Raw genomic sequence first — 17053 nt, 5'->3', positions numbered from 1 at the left:
GATATTGCAGACAAGACGCTCTATAATGCTGCCATAGCTAAATGTCAGCATGCACATAAATAACAATGTGAACAATCTGATGTTTAACTAGCTAAATTAGATGTGAAGGTATAATGTATACCATGTTTATCATCTTAGTTTGCATGAAGTACAGCTGAGGTCGATGGGGATGTCATAGGTTTTGCAGGTATTTGCTCAAATGAAAGATTTGACCTGACGGGGGCACTAGATTAAAGATTCAGGTTCTCAACAAAATGATTACAGTTCCTCCTGATGGGGAACATTAATGTGTTCTTCCAATTGTTTTTGAGACATTTCACTAACAATCACAAAGGTGGCTCGACTCATGGGATTGCCAAAGTCCAATGTCTGCGCTAAAGGCTGGTGACAATCCATATAATAGATGTTGACATATTTTACTGGATAAGTGAAAACGTTCACCGGCTAGTGACGCCAAAGTAAGCAGGCTTTTTCCTTTGGGCAGCATGAATATCACGGGAATCCTTCCAACAGCATTTTCTGGACTGACCGGCATTGCCATCCCTAGAGAGACAACATTGCCATTGGGCATTCACGCTGTCCTTATTAAATGTGATACAGGTTTTTTTTGCACAATCATCCAATAGCAGTGTTCTGTTTGTGTACTGCCTGCTGGTAAAGCTGTAGCTGATCAGCTCATGTCATGTGCTCATGCTTCTTCCAGGACACATTAAGAAACTGCGGCCAGAACAGCACCTGCTACAACACCGTGGTCTCTCCCCTCTACTTCGTCTCCTTCGTTTTGACTGCTCAGTTTGTCCTGGTCAACGTCGTCATTGCCGTCCTGATGAAGCACCTGGAGGAGAGCAACAAGGAAGCCAAGGAGGAGGCGGAGCTGGAGGCGGAGCTGGAGCTGGAGCGCCAGATGCAAAGTGGAGACATGGCAACGAGGTCGCCCCAGCTCACCCCTCTGGCGCCGGGCATGGACAGGTCGAGCTCCGGGGGTTCCCCTTGGAGGTCCACTGGAGGAGGGGACGGGGACCAGGAAAGAGAGTGTCCTATGGACTCGCCCACTGCTGATATAACCAGAGACTCTGTAAACATCACAGCAGACCCCCCTTCATGCCTGGAGCCCCCGCTGGAGGTAAGGAATCTGTTTTGGTGTTCCTTATAAGCGTATGCGTTAGCCATTCTTAGAGCGTATTTTGGTTGTTTTGTTATGATCTCCCGGAATACCCCTGTGTGCATGCCTTTATCGCTACATGCTACACGCTACATCACCATTGTGAGCATTGATAAGATCCACATAATTGCACACAAGTAAAAGTGAGACTAAACGTCATTAGATAATGTCTCGGTCAGATTGCACAGTCTCAGAGGTCCACTCCTCGCATCCTGAACAACATGACAGATGCTCTGAGGTCACTTCCTGCTGGGGGCCAGGCCGTGAGGCCAGTCAGATGAGCCCCACGTCTCCGGTCATTAGTTCTGAAACTATTAGTTAACTCTCCGGCCCATGCTGAGGGACACTGAGCATGCTGGATGGTAGCTGAAATAATAGATTTCTTGGGAGGAATGTCTCTTCGCTGTCTGAACCGTAGCCCGTATGTAAACAAACTGTAGCGGAGTATTGGCCATAATAGGACATATTCACTCCATATTCTGGCATCATTTTAAAATATAAGTGGATGCATTTATGAGTGATGTATCCAAAATCAGAGTGATAATTGTACGTATAAAATGCACTGGATATGCAAATGTAGGTGTAACCCATACTGACCCATATCAGCATGGCTTACAGTTTGTTGTGCCCGACTGTGTGTGTGTGTGTGTGTGTGTGTTGCTGGTCCCTGTAGAGGACATGCCAGTCAGTGATAGGTCACAGTGCCATGGGAAAGCTGGACCACAGGGCCTTGTTGTTCACTTAAACAGCTATTTCCAGACGGCGGGGAACTTTTTTTTTGGGGGGGGGGGGGGATAGGAAGTAGAGGTCTCGCTGTCGTTATGTTTCCCCTGTAAGATGTTATCCTCCTTCCTCAGCCGCTCCTCCAAAATACATGTGTGGTTAAGCCGCAATCTCCTCTCCAGCCCTGTGAGAGACCAGCTCTACTTTGGTGTCGTAGTGCCCCCTTGTGGAGTTCAATGGTAAAACACATAAGAGCCTGTGGTGGATAGATGGTTGGTTGGGAGTAGGTTATATATATATACTGCATATTTAATTGCTGCATGAAAGCCTTAGGTTATTTAGGACGACACTTCCAGGTCTGGATACTAACTAAGGCACAGTGTGATAGATACTCTCGTTCTCGTACTTCATGTGTTGCTTATGTCTTGTTTCTGCTTGTATGTCTGTTTGTTTTCGACCTGATCGATTCTTTTCCTTCCCTTTCTTTCTTTGTCATCCGCTCTTTCTTTCCACATTTTAATCCTGTGTCTCTGCCTTGACTTTTTCCTTTTCTTCAACTTCTTTCCGTCCCCTCCTTCTCTCTCTCTTTGTTTTCTTTCTCTGTTCCTCTCTCCGCTCTGTCTTTTCCCTCTGCATCATCTAAGTTTGTCCAGCGGAGAGCGCAGTTTGACTCGGTCTCCCTGGTCATCCAGGGTTCAATGGAGGGAGAGTTGAGCTTGATGGACAACCTGTCTGGCTCCATCTGCCACTACTACGCGCTGCCCCCCAAGCCCCGCAGGCACAGCAGCGACGAGAAGGTCAATAATCACCAGAGTTATGATTCACTTCCTCCATTTCATACGTCCAGTGGGTCTTATTTTTTTGGAGGAGGCTGCACAAGCAATCATGAAAAAATGAAAATTACAAAGCAGAAGTTGCTGCTGAATGTCAAGAACAAACCCCAAAACATTACAGACAGCATTCTTTTCCTTTTACACAAGGGTAAATACCATAACATGCCTTGTTTTCAATACAGTCTCACTTAGGGACTTTCTTAGAACGAGTTTCAAGGGTCAGTTCATCTAAATAACAATACATCCCATTTTCTCACTTAATGGTTTTTAGCCCAGGTTTTGAGATCATTCCAAACGCATTAAAGGTGAATGGAATTTTAGCTTTTTAGTTGTTTTTGTGTTACTAATTAAATAACCGCATGTTCTTTCAGAAACAATGCCCTGGCCACTCAGGATAATCCACAGACCCACAGAGAGATGCCGTGGTTTTAAACGTAATTTTCCAGTGCTGTGAGCAGCACAAACAGTTTTATTGACCTCAGTGGGTTAAAACCAGTCCTATTATCTTTGTGCTGGTTAAGCTATTTAACATTATGATTTGCATTGTATTGTATGTATTAGGTGTATGTTTTTTTTTGTCTTTTAGCCTCTCAGGACCCTGTTGAAAATACATTTTCATATCAAATCAAATGTAAATTCTGCTTTTCAAAATCACCTTTATTTTTCAGAGATATTCTCATTTTCTCATAAAAAACGGGCAAATCAAACTTTGTTTGAAATGATCCCAACTCACATAGAAAATAACTATAAATAAAGGAGCTGTAGCTCCTTTAACCACAAGGTTGGTTAATACGATCAGGGGTCACAAACAGTTTGGAGCCGCTGCACTGAGTTTAAGTGAGATTTCATTTGGGTGAACTGATCCTTTAAATGAAGATTAGATAAAGATAAAGAAGAACTGAGATGAGTTTGGTTGACTCTTGAAACAACATATTTCATATTAAGACCAGGTGAAGAGTTTACCACTTGTTTTATAGAAAATGAAATTGTATGACTCAGTACCAGACTAAATCACTTAAAGATGAATAAAGTTTGTCGAGTGCAGAATTCCTGGCCTACACAGTAAAAGACGCTTATGCAGACTTTTTGTTCACAATAACCCAAGAACATTATTTCATAAAATTCACGGAAAAGCATGCGATGCTCTGCACATATTGTGCAGCCCTACAGCCATTACCGCTTTTGTGCCGGCATTCCTTCCCCCCTTTCTAACCAGCCCTGTTGCCCACCACACTGCGACGCGTCATATCCCGCCTTAGCTATGATCTCATTGATCATGATCTTAGTGACATGGTTTAGATTTTGCTCTGTCTCCTTGACACAGCTTCGTGTCTGTTTGTACATGTTTGTGTGTTTGTGCATGCGAATCCCTACTTTGCAAAACAGTCTCCGCAAAGTGATCACACCCTTTACACACAAGTCTGCAGAGTAATGGCTCAATAAGCTATGGATCACCGCGTCACTGAGTTATGCATCCGGGTGCCTCTTTTCCTCATTTGAAGGCAAGTTTTGGCCAATTACATTAGCATTACATAAGCCCATCTTCTAAAGCTTTCAATGGGTCCGAGATGTCATTAGAAGGTGCCATGCAGGCCACCTCTCCCCTTCGGATACACTCTCTGCTCGGATGGCCCATTTGCCTGTCAGAAAGCATTTCCCCCGTTAAGCAGCTACAAAGCCCAAAATACAGCAGCTCCCCTATACAGAAGCCAGAAAAACGCTGCAATTTAATGTGTGTGTGCGTGTGTTCGTGCCTGGACCCTGTCATTACACTGTTTAAAACCCCACAGTTGAATAATAGCGTTAATTTCTTTTAGCCAGCAGGAAAACAAATTGCCATAAAAGAGAAGACGGACTTAAAACAAACCAGTAAAAAGCACCAATCAAAGAATTTTAAATCAGTGTTAGGACAAGAACATTCAGTGCTTTTTAAACGTTGCATGCTTAGTAAATAATCTAGTTAAAAATGTCCCTGTAGCTCAAACCAAGATGAGGGTCCAAAAGCTATAAAAGCGCTTTCACATGAAGCGGTGTGGGTTCCAGGTATGAACCACACCCATAATCCGCATGCTCGGCGTCAGTCCGGAACATAGATAAGGAGGCAGTTTGTGTTATATGACCTCATAGCATAGACTGTATATAAGAAGTGAACATAGTCACCGTGATGTCACTCATTGGTAAGAGGACTATGGACAAGGTAGCCCCGCCCTAAAGCCTACTCCTCTTTATGGTCTAGTTCACTCTAAATGGACCATCATTTATTAAATGAATATCATGTTGTATTGAAGAAGACTTGAAACTAGAGATTGAGACCATAAACTCATGTTTACAATGTTTACTAAGGTGATAAATCAAGAGAGAAGTAGAGCCATTTTCCCATAGACTTCTATACAACCAGAGGAGTCGCCCCCTGATGGTCAATAAAGAGAATGCAAGAACAAGACACTCGATATGATGGCTTAAAAAGTCTAAAGATCGTCCATCCATGTAGTTTCCAGCCGATACATTTTGCTTCGTCCTCCCTTGTTGTATCGCTCGGCTACATACTTCAATCTTCATAGATGTTGTTTCAAAGGTGTATTTTCCTGTTAGCTACAGGTCTCATCTGTGTGTATCGTCCTTATCTTTGTGTGCGTTTGTTTTCTCTGCTCACCAGCCGTTGTCTCTCCCTGCCTAGATCCCTCTAGCGGAGATGGAAGCTCTGTCTCTGGCCTCTGAGAAATCCTGGTCCCTAGCTCTGACAGACGACTCGGCCCCTGACGATTTTAACCCTCTCTTTCTAACCAGTCTGGAATGCAATGTACTGACAGTTCCTCTCTCCCTCTTTCTCCATCCCTCTTCCTCCTCTTCCGCTCTGCAGTATCTTTGTAGTGTTTCCTTTCACGGGGCACTTCCAAAGCCACTTTGTACTCCCAATTACTCTCACACACTTGGGTGTAACAGGTTTACATTGACGGGGGGGAAACCAAGTGGATGCTCAATTAGCTAAACAGCTGATTAGCACCAGTAGTCCCAGCACAATTAAAAACATTTAAGAGGGCTATAATGATCTTTTCTTTCATTAATAATGGATCAAATAACTGGTATGTGAAAGGTGTTGCTCTATACTAATGAACCCACAGAGAGTTCCACACTTATCCTGCACTTCCACTCAGCTTTATTATGTTTTCCAGCTCATTGTTTTTGTATTTCTGAGCCGTAACATTACAGTTATGATTAACTCTTCGTGCTCTCATTGTTGCTGGTCCAATAGTTTCCCATAATTTCTTTTATGTAACTGTAAATCCAAAGGAAACTGTTCCTGGAAACCACTGTGTCATTTGCTATTACCTATTGGGACAATGGAGAGTTCAGTTGATACATTTCCAATTCAATAATTCATTTGTATTGCTCTCAAAAACATTGGGAGTCTTATAGTCAGTGTAACAGCATACAGTATACGATCCAACATGTATTGAGAATAAAGTGTCCAATGATGAATATTTAATTAGGATTAACTCAGATCTTTATCTCTATCTTCTCAATAATTAGTCACAAATGGCATCATTTTTTCCAGGAAACTTTAGAGGAAATTACCAGGATATTACAGACCCATGTGTACGCCTTGAATACGTGTCTTATTGGCTGGCATGTGTGAGGTAAAACCCTATTACAGATCAGTTCTTAAGGGCACACACTGTTGCAACACTATTTAGTTTATGCCCCGAGGAAAACAAATGGAGCTGGCTGCGTTAGGTGGTCATGTTAGCGCAGTCACTCCATCACTCCATAATGTCTGGATCTAAAAAATGACAGACTCGCTGGAAGGAACGCCACTGCTCATAGAGTTCTTTGTCACCACCTCATCCATTATTTTCTCCTACCAGGACACGTCCTGCATTTATACTTATGAATGCATCCTCACCAGGATTAGTCCATACATTCCTCTATGATATCCCGCCCCAGTTGGCTCTGGGGTAGAATATACTTTCATTGAAAGGACACCTTCCCACAAAAAAATTAATTGAATGTCAACTGGGTGTCAGGGTATAATTAACAACCAGTTTGGCACATTAATGATCACATCACTCCCCTGTATTCACATGTTTTCCCCAGAGAGGAGCCACTGTAACCTTGGCAGATTGTGCTGGGACAAATGTACAAAAAAAAAGAAGTAAGAGAGTGCAGAAGTAAAGGAGTACAAGAGGCGTTGAAAGACCCTGGTGAATCTAACCATGTGCCCTCTTTCTCTTCCCTTTCTCATTCCACCTTTCCAGCCTGTGTGTCACTCTCCAGTCCAGTCCAGTAGAGTAGTGCGCCTCCTCACCTGCCAGTTTGCGGTTTTCTCTCCTTTGTCTCTACTCTTATCTCTTAATTTCCCTTCACCTCTCTCTCACTGTAAACTAATTTCCTTCCTTCTTTATTTTTCTTATGTGCTTTACATGTGAGTCTCGTGGTCCTTTCCTATCAGTCTTCCTCTTGAGTTTGTCCTCGTCTTCTGCCCTCTGGGGTTGTGGTATTTTTGTAACTCCTCTCTTGAGTTGTCTTGTGTTTGCTACTGGGGTTGTAAAGTGCGCTGGAGCTCCAGTAGCTCTGTGATGAATGTGAACTGGTTCTGTAGTGGCCCCAGTTGCCACACAATCACGGAGCAGGCTTGCTTAAAGTGACGGGGCTGTGGGGGGTTAATGCAGACACATGACCTAGAGTGTCTTACGCTTAAAAAATTGCGTTTGGAAATTTCTACCTAGCATGGTCTCCTTTCTGTGATCTGTGGCAGCTCTGTGCCAGTCAACTCCAACATGCAAAGATCCTGTCTGTTTTCTGTGTATGCTGATGACCACTGCCTCTTTGCTCACATGGTGTCTTAATTAAAAATATATCAACTGTAAATGTGTTAGAAAGATTGTGAAAGTTCTTTGAGTTGAAAAGAAGCCCTGATTCATCCAGCTCCAGAGGGACCCTGACTCCCTTGTCTCTTTCCCCAGCCGGAGCAGCTGGATCCTGGGGAGCCACTGGGGGACAACCTGCTGAGTGTCAGGAAGCCTGTGGTGGGACGCACACACTCCCTGCCCAACGACAGCTACATGTTCCTCCCCCTGCAGCCCGTTGGCAACGCGGCCCCGCCTCCGGCACACCTTCTAGCACAGACACAGGGGCCCCAGCACATACTGGGCACCCACAGGGGCCAATCAGGTAATGTGATACAGTATTTATTTCATTTTAAATAAGCCTCACAACAAATTGAAACTAGCACCTGCGACAAAACACAGCACCTACTTACTGTTTTGTAATGCAGAACAGTTGCATCTGGATAGGTCATTTACTTGTTTTGATCCGGAATCTGTGACAACTCATTAGGATAGGACAGACATGGGAGGCCTTGTAACATTTGTTATCTGTAACATAATGTAAGTTGACATCAACCCATGAAGATACAGGTCATTTCCTCTGAGAACTAAACCCACCAGCTGCACCTGTTCTGATGTTTTTTCATATTCTGTGCTGCGCTGGTTTATGTGCAGGTTCCAGCAGCTCAGTGCGTTCCCAACCGGAGGAGCGTTCCCAGCAGCTGAGCATCCCCGCGGACCTCTTCAGACCCATCAGCCCCCACAGCCACTCCGACTCGGAGAGCATACCACGACTTCCCCCTCCCAGACGCGCACACACACTCAGCCGAACTCTCCGCAGACAGGTGACTAAATCCCACTGTTTCAGATGTTCCCTTTACTCCAAAATCACTCTTATAATCTTCTCCTGTCTGTGTCTGTACTGTGTGGGATGAAAGCTCAGTTAAAGTTATTCATTAGACAAAAAAATAATATAACTGTTTTTTAAAATCTCTTTAAATGTCAGATTTTCCCAACAAGTGTGGCCTTGGGCTGCGGTGGCCCTGAGAGGCAAGTGAGACAAAAATATTCTGGTAATCCATTTTCTAAGTCTTCTTTTTATTTTGAATAAAGCACACGTTTTGCCAATAATACTTTTTCTAAGTTACTTAAAAGTATTAGCAGGTGATTTTTTTTTTGTAAGGATCAGTGTTGTTGTCATACTCACTGTGGCCACAAGAGGCTGAACTGCCCCGTGTTTTAAATAGGACTGAAAGCATTCATGTTTTCTTCCAGGTGAGTTTTAGTTTCTCAATGCACTCTAAACATAAGTTACATATATTGTGTTAGCCAGTTATTTAACAATTACTGTCATGTCATTCTTTTGGCTAGAAATGTATTCATCATTAATCTCACATTAGGGAAAACAATAACACTTTTAGTCTTATTATGAACATGGGGTGGTTGTGCGCTTCAGCCTCCTGTGGACAGAATTAGTATTACAACAACAAACACTTTGAAAGGTGATCCTGACAAAAAAATAAAAACATCTGTGACAAAACCTCTTTTTCCCACGCTTTTACAGATGAAAATAAAATAACCTTTTTTTCAGCTGTTCCTAAAATCATGAACACAAGAGAGAAAACACTTCAGATCAGTCTTAGAAAATGGATCAACACATTTTCTTTCTCACTTGCTTTCAGGGCTTCTGTATATTGACACCTTGTTGCAGAGAGAAATTGGTTGAGAGCTTTCCTAAATCTCTTTCCTCGTTGCATGTTCTAAAACACTTTCACTTTTCTTCCTCCTTCTCTCTCCCCCTTTTCCCCGGTATTCCTATTTGTTATTAACCTATCCGCTGCCTCATTCTCCTTATGGTATCTGTTACTCTCTGATCTCAGCTCAGTTGGGCCCAAAAGCCGCCCGACCCCGAGCTACTGCTCAAACACAGATACTCCTGTTTCTGAAACCGCAACAAACCGCAGACCTTAGCTACCACTGGGCCTTTCAGAAACAATGGACTCCATGTTCATCTTCCAAGAGACAACCAGATTAACACAGGCACACAGGCTTCCCTCCCTTTTCCCCCCCTTTGTCACTCATTTGATTTTTGTCTCCTGCTAACCATCAGCCACAAAGCATCTAAAACTCTCTACCAGGAAGCTCTGCCGGTGGGACATCTTACTGGGACTTTGAGTTTATTCATTCTTCTCTCCTCTTATACGAGCAGCAGGAGCTAGGTGTAGCATCGCAGCAGGAGCTAGGTGTAGCATCGCAGCAGGAGCTAGGTGTAGCATCGCGTCAGTGGATTCGGTAGCTAAGTGATAGAATGTATTCAAGCCAGACAAAGACGCCGTTCGGCTTAGACATTTACCCACAATGCAGTGCACTTACTACATTACAAACTATACAACTCAGGGGATTGCTACAGAACAGACAGCGAGTGCTGTCCATATGCATTTGCCCATTTTGTACATGCAGTACCACAGTGATAGAGCACTTGTGAATTTTCTATTGACTAGGTTAGTGTTTTAACGGCATATAGCTGTTAACTCTATTGCAGTAGTTATTGCACTTAACCCGATATTGCTTAACAAAGTGTGACAGGGTGAGCTTTCCTTAGTAACGTTCCAGTTATTGTCTGTTGCTTGGTGTTCTATTGCTGTGGCTGATGATTGGCCTGGCCTGGTTGTGATATCTTTGACCACAAGGTGTCTCTGTGGTCCCACCACTCGAGGCTGAGGCAGGGACACCCATGAGTCCAAACATTTCTCAAAGTGCTGTGCCCCTTAAACTCACGCATGCCTCGCTTCCTCATCCCTACATATTCTGGTCGGTGAGGAATATTTTATGAGTTTTAGCAACCATAAACCTTCCTCTTCCTACAGTCGTTGCATGTTACGGTTGCCCTCTGGCTATTGGCCTCACACCCTGTAGATGGTTTTGTGCAGAGGCGAGGACGACGGCGGGGGAACCACTCGTCAGAATTTGGTTGTAAATTTAACGACAAAACTGCACCGCCGACAGTTTACAGGGCGTCGAGTGAATGGTCAAAGGTTTTGCAGTTTAGGTGGTCTGGTTCAGAGTTCACTGTGTTAGCCAGCGCTCAATCTGACGAGTACTTCTGTCCAACTAAAACAACAGCAGTGTACACTTTACTGATGGTAAAAAAACAAATAAGAGCTTAAATATAAGTAGTTAATTTTTACAGTCATCATGACCCTGTGTTAAGGTAAAATAAATAAAATAATACTCTGCTTTGAATAATCATTGTGTATGATATAGGTTTTCAACAGAAATGTCTGATTATTTTTAGTTAAAAATGATTTAAATTACATCTACTCCTTCTGCCGTATCAAAAACATCCATAATCTATGAATAGGCAAAAAAAAATGTATCTCAAAAGTTGAACTGCTGGACACAAGATGTCGCCTACTTAACTTATGAGCCCCTTGAATGAATGAATATTAGATCCAAACTAGTTGTGATGTCACAAAGTCCTCACGGGACACGCGTGTTACATGTTAAACTAAGACGTAAGGTGAGCACAGAGAAACGAGTGCAGGAGGCATTCACAATGACTCCTATCAGACGTGAGAAAACTAAATACTGGCTCTGCCTCAACAGAAGCATTTGCACGGTCAATTAATAAAACAAGACCAAAGTTACTGAGTTAAAAACAAGTTACCCAACGTACTCTTGACAAATCGCAAGAATTGCGTAACCTCTGTGTTTCCATGTTATTGTTCATGGCAAGAGGTTGCAATTGCAATTCAACCCCACGCTGCCAAGTACATAGAGGACTCTGGGAATATGATGGCCAGATGGTGAACTTTGACCCAAACTACTGCTTCTCATCCTCATCACCTCAGAATAACTAGTCTCCCCCCCTCATCTCCCCTGATCCCCCGTACCCTCGCTATCCCCCATCTCCTCCTACCTTTCTTCACTGCACATTTACCTCCATCTCCTCACCCTTCTCTCCTAAATACCCCCCCCTACATGCCCCATCTTCCAGGTTGCCGTGTCTACTGATTCTCAGGAGGCCCTGTGCTCAGACGGAGGGGAGGTCAATGAAGGACTTGTGAATGTGGCCTCTCCGGGCCTCCCTCCATCCCCCTCCACCTGTCCCTCCCCCTGCTCCCATCATTATCAGCAGCCCGCTCTCTGCCTGGTCCCCGCCACACCCGGCGCCTCCCCTAAACCCTCACGCCCCAGCAGCGTGCACACCCAGCTTCATGACCAGCACTGCCTCGCCTCCCACTCCCCTACTTCCCCCTCGCCTCCTCCGCTCTTACCAGCCAGGCAGCACCAAGAGGAGGAGGCCTCGGCGGATCAGGAAGTGTCCCTCATTACCAACGCGGTGTTGGCTGGCAGCGGTGGCGTCACAGCGGAGGCCAGCGGCGATGACGGTGCCGAGGCTTACAGCAGCTACGCCGGCTGCCAGGAGAGCCGGAGTCCAAGCCTGAGGCAACTGAAGAGGTTCCACAGCGCCGAGACGCAGGGCCCCAGCGCCCCCCCGCCCCGCCCCCGCCCTCACTCCTGGTTGGACGACCCACGATGTCACCCTGTGGAGGCGTGCGCCTCGGTGGAGTCCAGACCCGAGCGCAGCACCACGTCCACCTCCTCCGGCTTCGTTTCGCGGGCCAACAGCCTGCAGATCCACAGCCGGACCCCCACTCAGACCTCGCTGCCCTCACCCCGACACAAGAAGAAGATGAGTCCGCCCTGCATCTCTGTGGACCCCCCTGATGGACAGGAGGGCCTCTACCCGGGCCTGGGCGGACTCGTAGGCATGGGGCTGGGGGGATTAGGAATGCCCCCTCCTCTGCCCAGCAGGGACACCTGCCTGAGGAGAAGAGCGCCCTCCAGTGACTCCAAGGACTCCTTTGACCTGGGAGTTGGAGAGGGTTCGGGACAGGACGGAAGCGCCCCAAACCCCAACACCAACCCCAAGCTACTGACTCTTCCCAGAGAAGACAAGCCCTGAGCACTGAACACTGATACGGCGACACACACACACACACACACACACACACATACACACGCACACAGCTGGACGAATCCTTCACACCCACAAACACACGATGCACACTGTGTATCTGTGATGGTGATAGTTCTAGTAATAATGCTGTAGAGAGTAATAAAGGTAAAACTACAACAAACAGTAAAAACATCCTTGGTTTCATGAGGAGTGCAGTACTGTAGTAGTGTGACCATCCCTTGTCTTTGTATTGTTACTGCCAAAAGAACCAGAGAAGAAGAGAACACAGGAAACAACAACACAAACATGATTGTTTCTCTTCTGCTGCGTCTGCATGCCACTGGCTGCAGCTTGACCCCATAACCTCTGGAGTGACATCAGCCCCTGGGATTTGGCGCCCTCTGTGGTTGCCATCTGAAATGCCTGGTGTTGCACAGGGTGGGCTTTGCCCGATCAGTGGAGGTACAAAGCAATATGAACGTTTTAGAGACACTATTTTCTTAAATTATTGGGCCATAGTGTTTGTACAGGATGTTGTTGGGTTTTTTTCATTCGATTGTTTTTTTCATGTCTTTTTTTTGTGATTTTCTTCGTTTGTTTTTTTTCAAAATGGTTTGTCTTTGTCCTTTTTTTCAATGTAGGATATTTCTAGCTTTCTTAGTTTACTGAGGAAAGTGAATGTCTTTCAAAGTGCTGAAAACCTTGTATTTGTAGGAATAATATATAAATATCTAGATATATATATATCTATATATATCTATATATATGAAAAAAACAAGTCATTAAACTGAGTTTGGATTTTTAAGCACACGCATTAGACTGTGGTGGTTTGATTGTTTGAGGAAAGAAGAGGTTGCGCTTGAAGTTTTTCCCATTGATTGCTTGATTCCACTGAGACCGCAACAAGGTTGTGAAGACGGACAAGAACAATTTCAGAAAAACAGCAATTTAAAATTGATTCGACAGTTTCTTTTTGTTTGTTTTTTACCTTTTCATCCAAAACTAGGCAAAGCAGTGGATCCCCGGTGGGGTTGAGGCGGGTCTGGGTGACTCAGCAGAGCAGTACGGCAGTGAGAATGATGTAACACTGGTTGTACTCTGAGCTCTCGCTATGCATGGTATTGTGACATGCATTAGCAGGAAACAAATGTGCCTAAAATATCCTGTCTGCTTTCAGAACGGACAAGCGGCAGCGTACGGTTAAAGAACGTTGGGGACGAAGGAAACATGGCAACACACACCTGAACAGAAGTGAATGTATCTAACGAGGCACCACATCCTTCTTACCTGTTGATTTCTGATGTTAATGATCAGTAGGAGTTGTCATGACAAGTAGGCAACAGGATTCACTCGGCAAATTCCATTCAAATGAATGAGAATAGATTCTAACCAAAACATAGATATGGAGGAAACAATATGACTTGTCAAACATGCTTATTCGCAGTGATCTGGCCTAATTTGTTTGTCTTTAAACTGTAAAAAAATGTGTTCTGACTTTTATGCTAAAGAATGAATGAAATCATTCAATATACAAAATGATGAAAGTGCTAACATCTCAGCAGGAGCTAAAGGGAACTCCTCAGGCAGTTGTGTTCAACAAACAACCGCCTTTGGAAATTGATATAATGTGAGCCTGAAACAACAAAGCAGCTATAAATGGCAGTAATAAAACATTTATATGATTTAAAGGGCTCATGCTGCAAAATTGTAGAGCGACAATAAACCAATTAATTAAAACGTGTAAGCATCAATCTAATTCACAAATTAAGACGCTGTTTAGTTTTTACTGATTTTTCAAATGCAGATGAAAGAAAGTCTAGACGTGTTTTACCCCTCTCCTGGGGACATACATCTGATTACACAGTTGCATTGTGGGGACTCACCTTCCCAAATGGGGAACATTCATGTCCCCAAAGTACAGTTCAGTACATGTTAGGATTAGGCTGGTAGCGGGTACGGTTAGGGTTACGGTAAGTCTCCAGGAAATGAATGTAAGTCGAGATAATGTCCCCAAAAGTCATGAAAACACAATAGTATGTTATGTTTGTGCGTGTGCGTGTGTGTATCTATCTGTGCGTTGTGTGTGTGGGCTGCACACCGCTCCTGTTGAAATAAAGACCTGTTCTGGTAATAACAGTATCTCCCTGTCAGGGATAAGTGTTACTGACAACAATTACACAGGTACTCTTGAAAATCAGCTTGGGGATTCAAATTAGCATCATCAACAACTAGCAAAACGGAGCTTCATTATGTAAATATGCTGAATTTCAACATTATCTGCCGCTCACTTTACAACAGTAAATACCATTATAACACAACACAACGTAATAGAATGATAGCATGAATTGTGGACCTAATTTATCTGCAAGATTTCAGTATTCTACACACATTCTGTCATTGGCTTTTTAGTTCTTATAATATTCTCAGTCTGCACAGGCAGCCATGCATATAGTAATACAATTTCATACTTGCTCAGACAAATAATAAAAGCTTAAAAATTCAAACGTACTCACCATCTGTCGGCTTGAAATGCGGCTAAGAAGAGTTTGTATTTTGATCCCTCACAGTGGATGCCAGCTAGTCATTTGGTCATGCATGCTAACTTGCTCACAATGACAATGCTGACATGCAGATGTTTAGCAAGTTTTGTGTTTCAATGTCAACCGTCTCAGATTAGCATTTTGGCATGCCAACATTTGCTTATTGGCAATTTTAGTATTATTTTGACCTAATGTAGCCCTTATGATGGCGCCAGACTCAAAGTGAAGGGGTCACCACAGTCAATAGAACTGATCCTGCAGGGGACATGAAGATCTGTACCAAATTTGATGGCAATCCATCCGTTAGTTATTGTGACGTTTCTCATTAAGTGTAACTTAACAGCAGGATAAAATGCACTTGTAGGCACAAAAGTGATGTCACAGTGTATTGACACACCTAGGGTTACACGTCTCACTGCAGCAAGGTAAGAGGTTAAACCACTGGAATGGTTGACTTCATGGTGTCGTCAGAGGACATGCCTCGAGATCACTCGGGATCAGTAGGCTTTATCTTCTGGGGACCACGAATGTCTGTACAAACAATCATAGCATCAAATATGTGCAGGGATATTTCAGCCTGGGGTACAGACAGACAGACAGAGCCACTGGTGTGAGTCTTTGAGACTCATCCATACAAAATCTGCTTAGAATTTAAATTCCGTAAGAAATAATAACTTGTGGATATACAGTAAATACTGATGACTGAATTACAGATAACTTATGGAGACTCATCTTCCATCTCAACTGCTGGTTCAAATGCATAAAAACTTTACAGGAATCTCTGGTTCTCTTTGCATATGAATGAGCAGCAGTGAGGGCTCAGACATCTCAGGCTGAGGACAGCCCTGTCTGCGAAAATATCTGAAGATTTAGAATGTAAATGCGGATTTCTATCCAGTAGTAACAGTGTGTAAACATCTCACGGTTTGCCTGAGGATGGATGATGATGCTTTGACGTGAGGAGTTCTGTTGCCTTTAAAGAAGTCGTAATCGCAAACTTTTTTTGAAGTATAGTCTAAAATCTCGTGTACACGTGTAACCAATCCCAAGTGTCTGCGAATATATCAAATAACAGTCCAGACTGGCATTTCCACCCGCACTACTTTCCTTGAATACACCCAATAAATTGTCTGAGATGACTGAACAGAAAAACCCATTTCAAACACAATTCCATTTTCCGTCAGTGATTCTTTCACATGTGCCTTCACTTTTTTCCACTCTTTCTTTCATCTCCTATCACACTCCCCACTGCTTTTTCTCTCACCTGTCTTGGTTTTCATCTTTTCATTTTTACATTTCATGGCTGAGAGCAGGTTATCTGAGATGGGCTGGATTATTGTGAACACATGTATCATTTTCTGTTGTTGAACACTGTAGGTCCGTATGATTACAGCTTCAACTGTCAATATCTGATGTCTAATTAACACGAATCAGGTTAAGTTCTTGCCAATTTACGTTTATTTATTTTTTTTCATTATTTTTTTAATACTGACTTTATAATCTGTGATGTGACAGATTTTGGGCTGTGCTGAACATTTGGTAGGAGAAGGCGCCATTGGAGATCATGCCCCAAGTGTCACTGCACTGAAAAAAACATAAGATGACTTTAGCTTGTAAAATATTTTTTAAACATATGTAGCCTATATATTATTTATTTTTAAATTTTTCACACCATAGAAATTTGGTTTATTAATTGGTCTCGGATCCAAAACTGCCGCCGTGGTTCGGACAGAAACTATGCTGGCTTATGTAGGGTAGGGCCATAGTTGTTTGTGCGTGCTCCTCTGTGTCTGTCAACAATTACTCCAGCATTCTGCCGCAGCCAACTGCTTTATATTCTTGGTGCCCAGTTATGGCTGCTTGCTTAAGGACCTCTCATGGTTGTGTTAAGACAACTGAGTGCATCGCCGACCCACCGTCCGCTACTCTGCGCCCACAGTGAGGGATTAACGGTTTGGCGAAACTACCAGTAAACGCTGCTGCGTACCCCTCGGCTGCTGCGTACC

General features: G+C 43.8%; 1 protein-coding gene across 13 annotated transcripts in view; it reads left to right on the top strand.

The window, feature by feature from the left end:
- Window positions 1-15015, top strand: part of cacna1g (calcium channel, voltage-dependent, T type, alpha 1G subunit) — a 211380-nt gene extending 196365 nt beyond the window's left edge. For 9 of the 13 annotated variants that reach the window (XM_031844104.1, XM_031844098.1, XM_031844093.1 and 6 more), the window contains 6 exons: window positions 704-1123; window positions 2530-2682; window positions 5396-5518; window positions 7683-7890; window positions 8220-8389; window positions 11542-15015. In XM_031844104.1, coding sequence (XP_031699964.1) covers window positions 704-1123; window positions 2530-2682; window positions 5396-5518; window positions 7683-7890; window positions 8220-8389; window positions 11542-12513 — 2046 coding nt within the window. In that variant the 3' untranslated portion in view covers window positions 12514-15015. Of the gene's footprint in view, window positions 1-703; window positions 1124-2529; window positions 2683-5395; window positions 5519-7682; window positions 7891-8219; window positions 8390-9424; window positions 11506-11541 lie in introns of those variants that run through there. The other 4 variants (XM_031844101.1, XM_031844100.1, XM_031844103.1 and 1 more) reach the window with 3 other exon arrangements.
- Window positions 15016-17053: the final 2038 nt, after the last annotated feature.

The sequence above is a fragment of the Anarrhichthys ocellatus genome, unplaced genomic scaffold, assembly GCF_004355925.1.
Source record: "Anarrhichthys ocellatus isolate YVR2014 unplaced genomic scaffold, GSC_Weel_1.0 scaffold4, whole genome shotgun sequence".
In the NCBI taxonomy this organism is placed as follows: domain Eukaryota; kingdom Metazoa; phylum Chordata; class Actinopteri; order Perciformes; family Anarhichadidae; genus Anarrhichthys; species Anarrhichthys ocellatus.
This window is presented reverse-complemented; position numbering and strand designations above follow the sequence as displayed.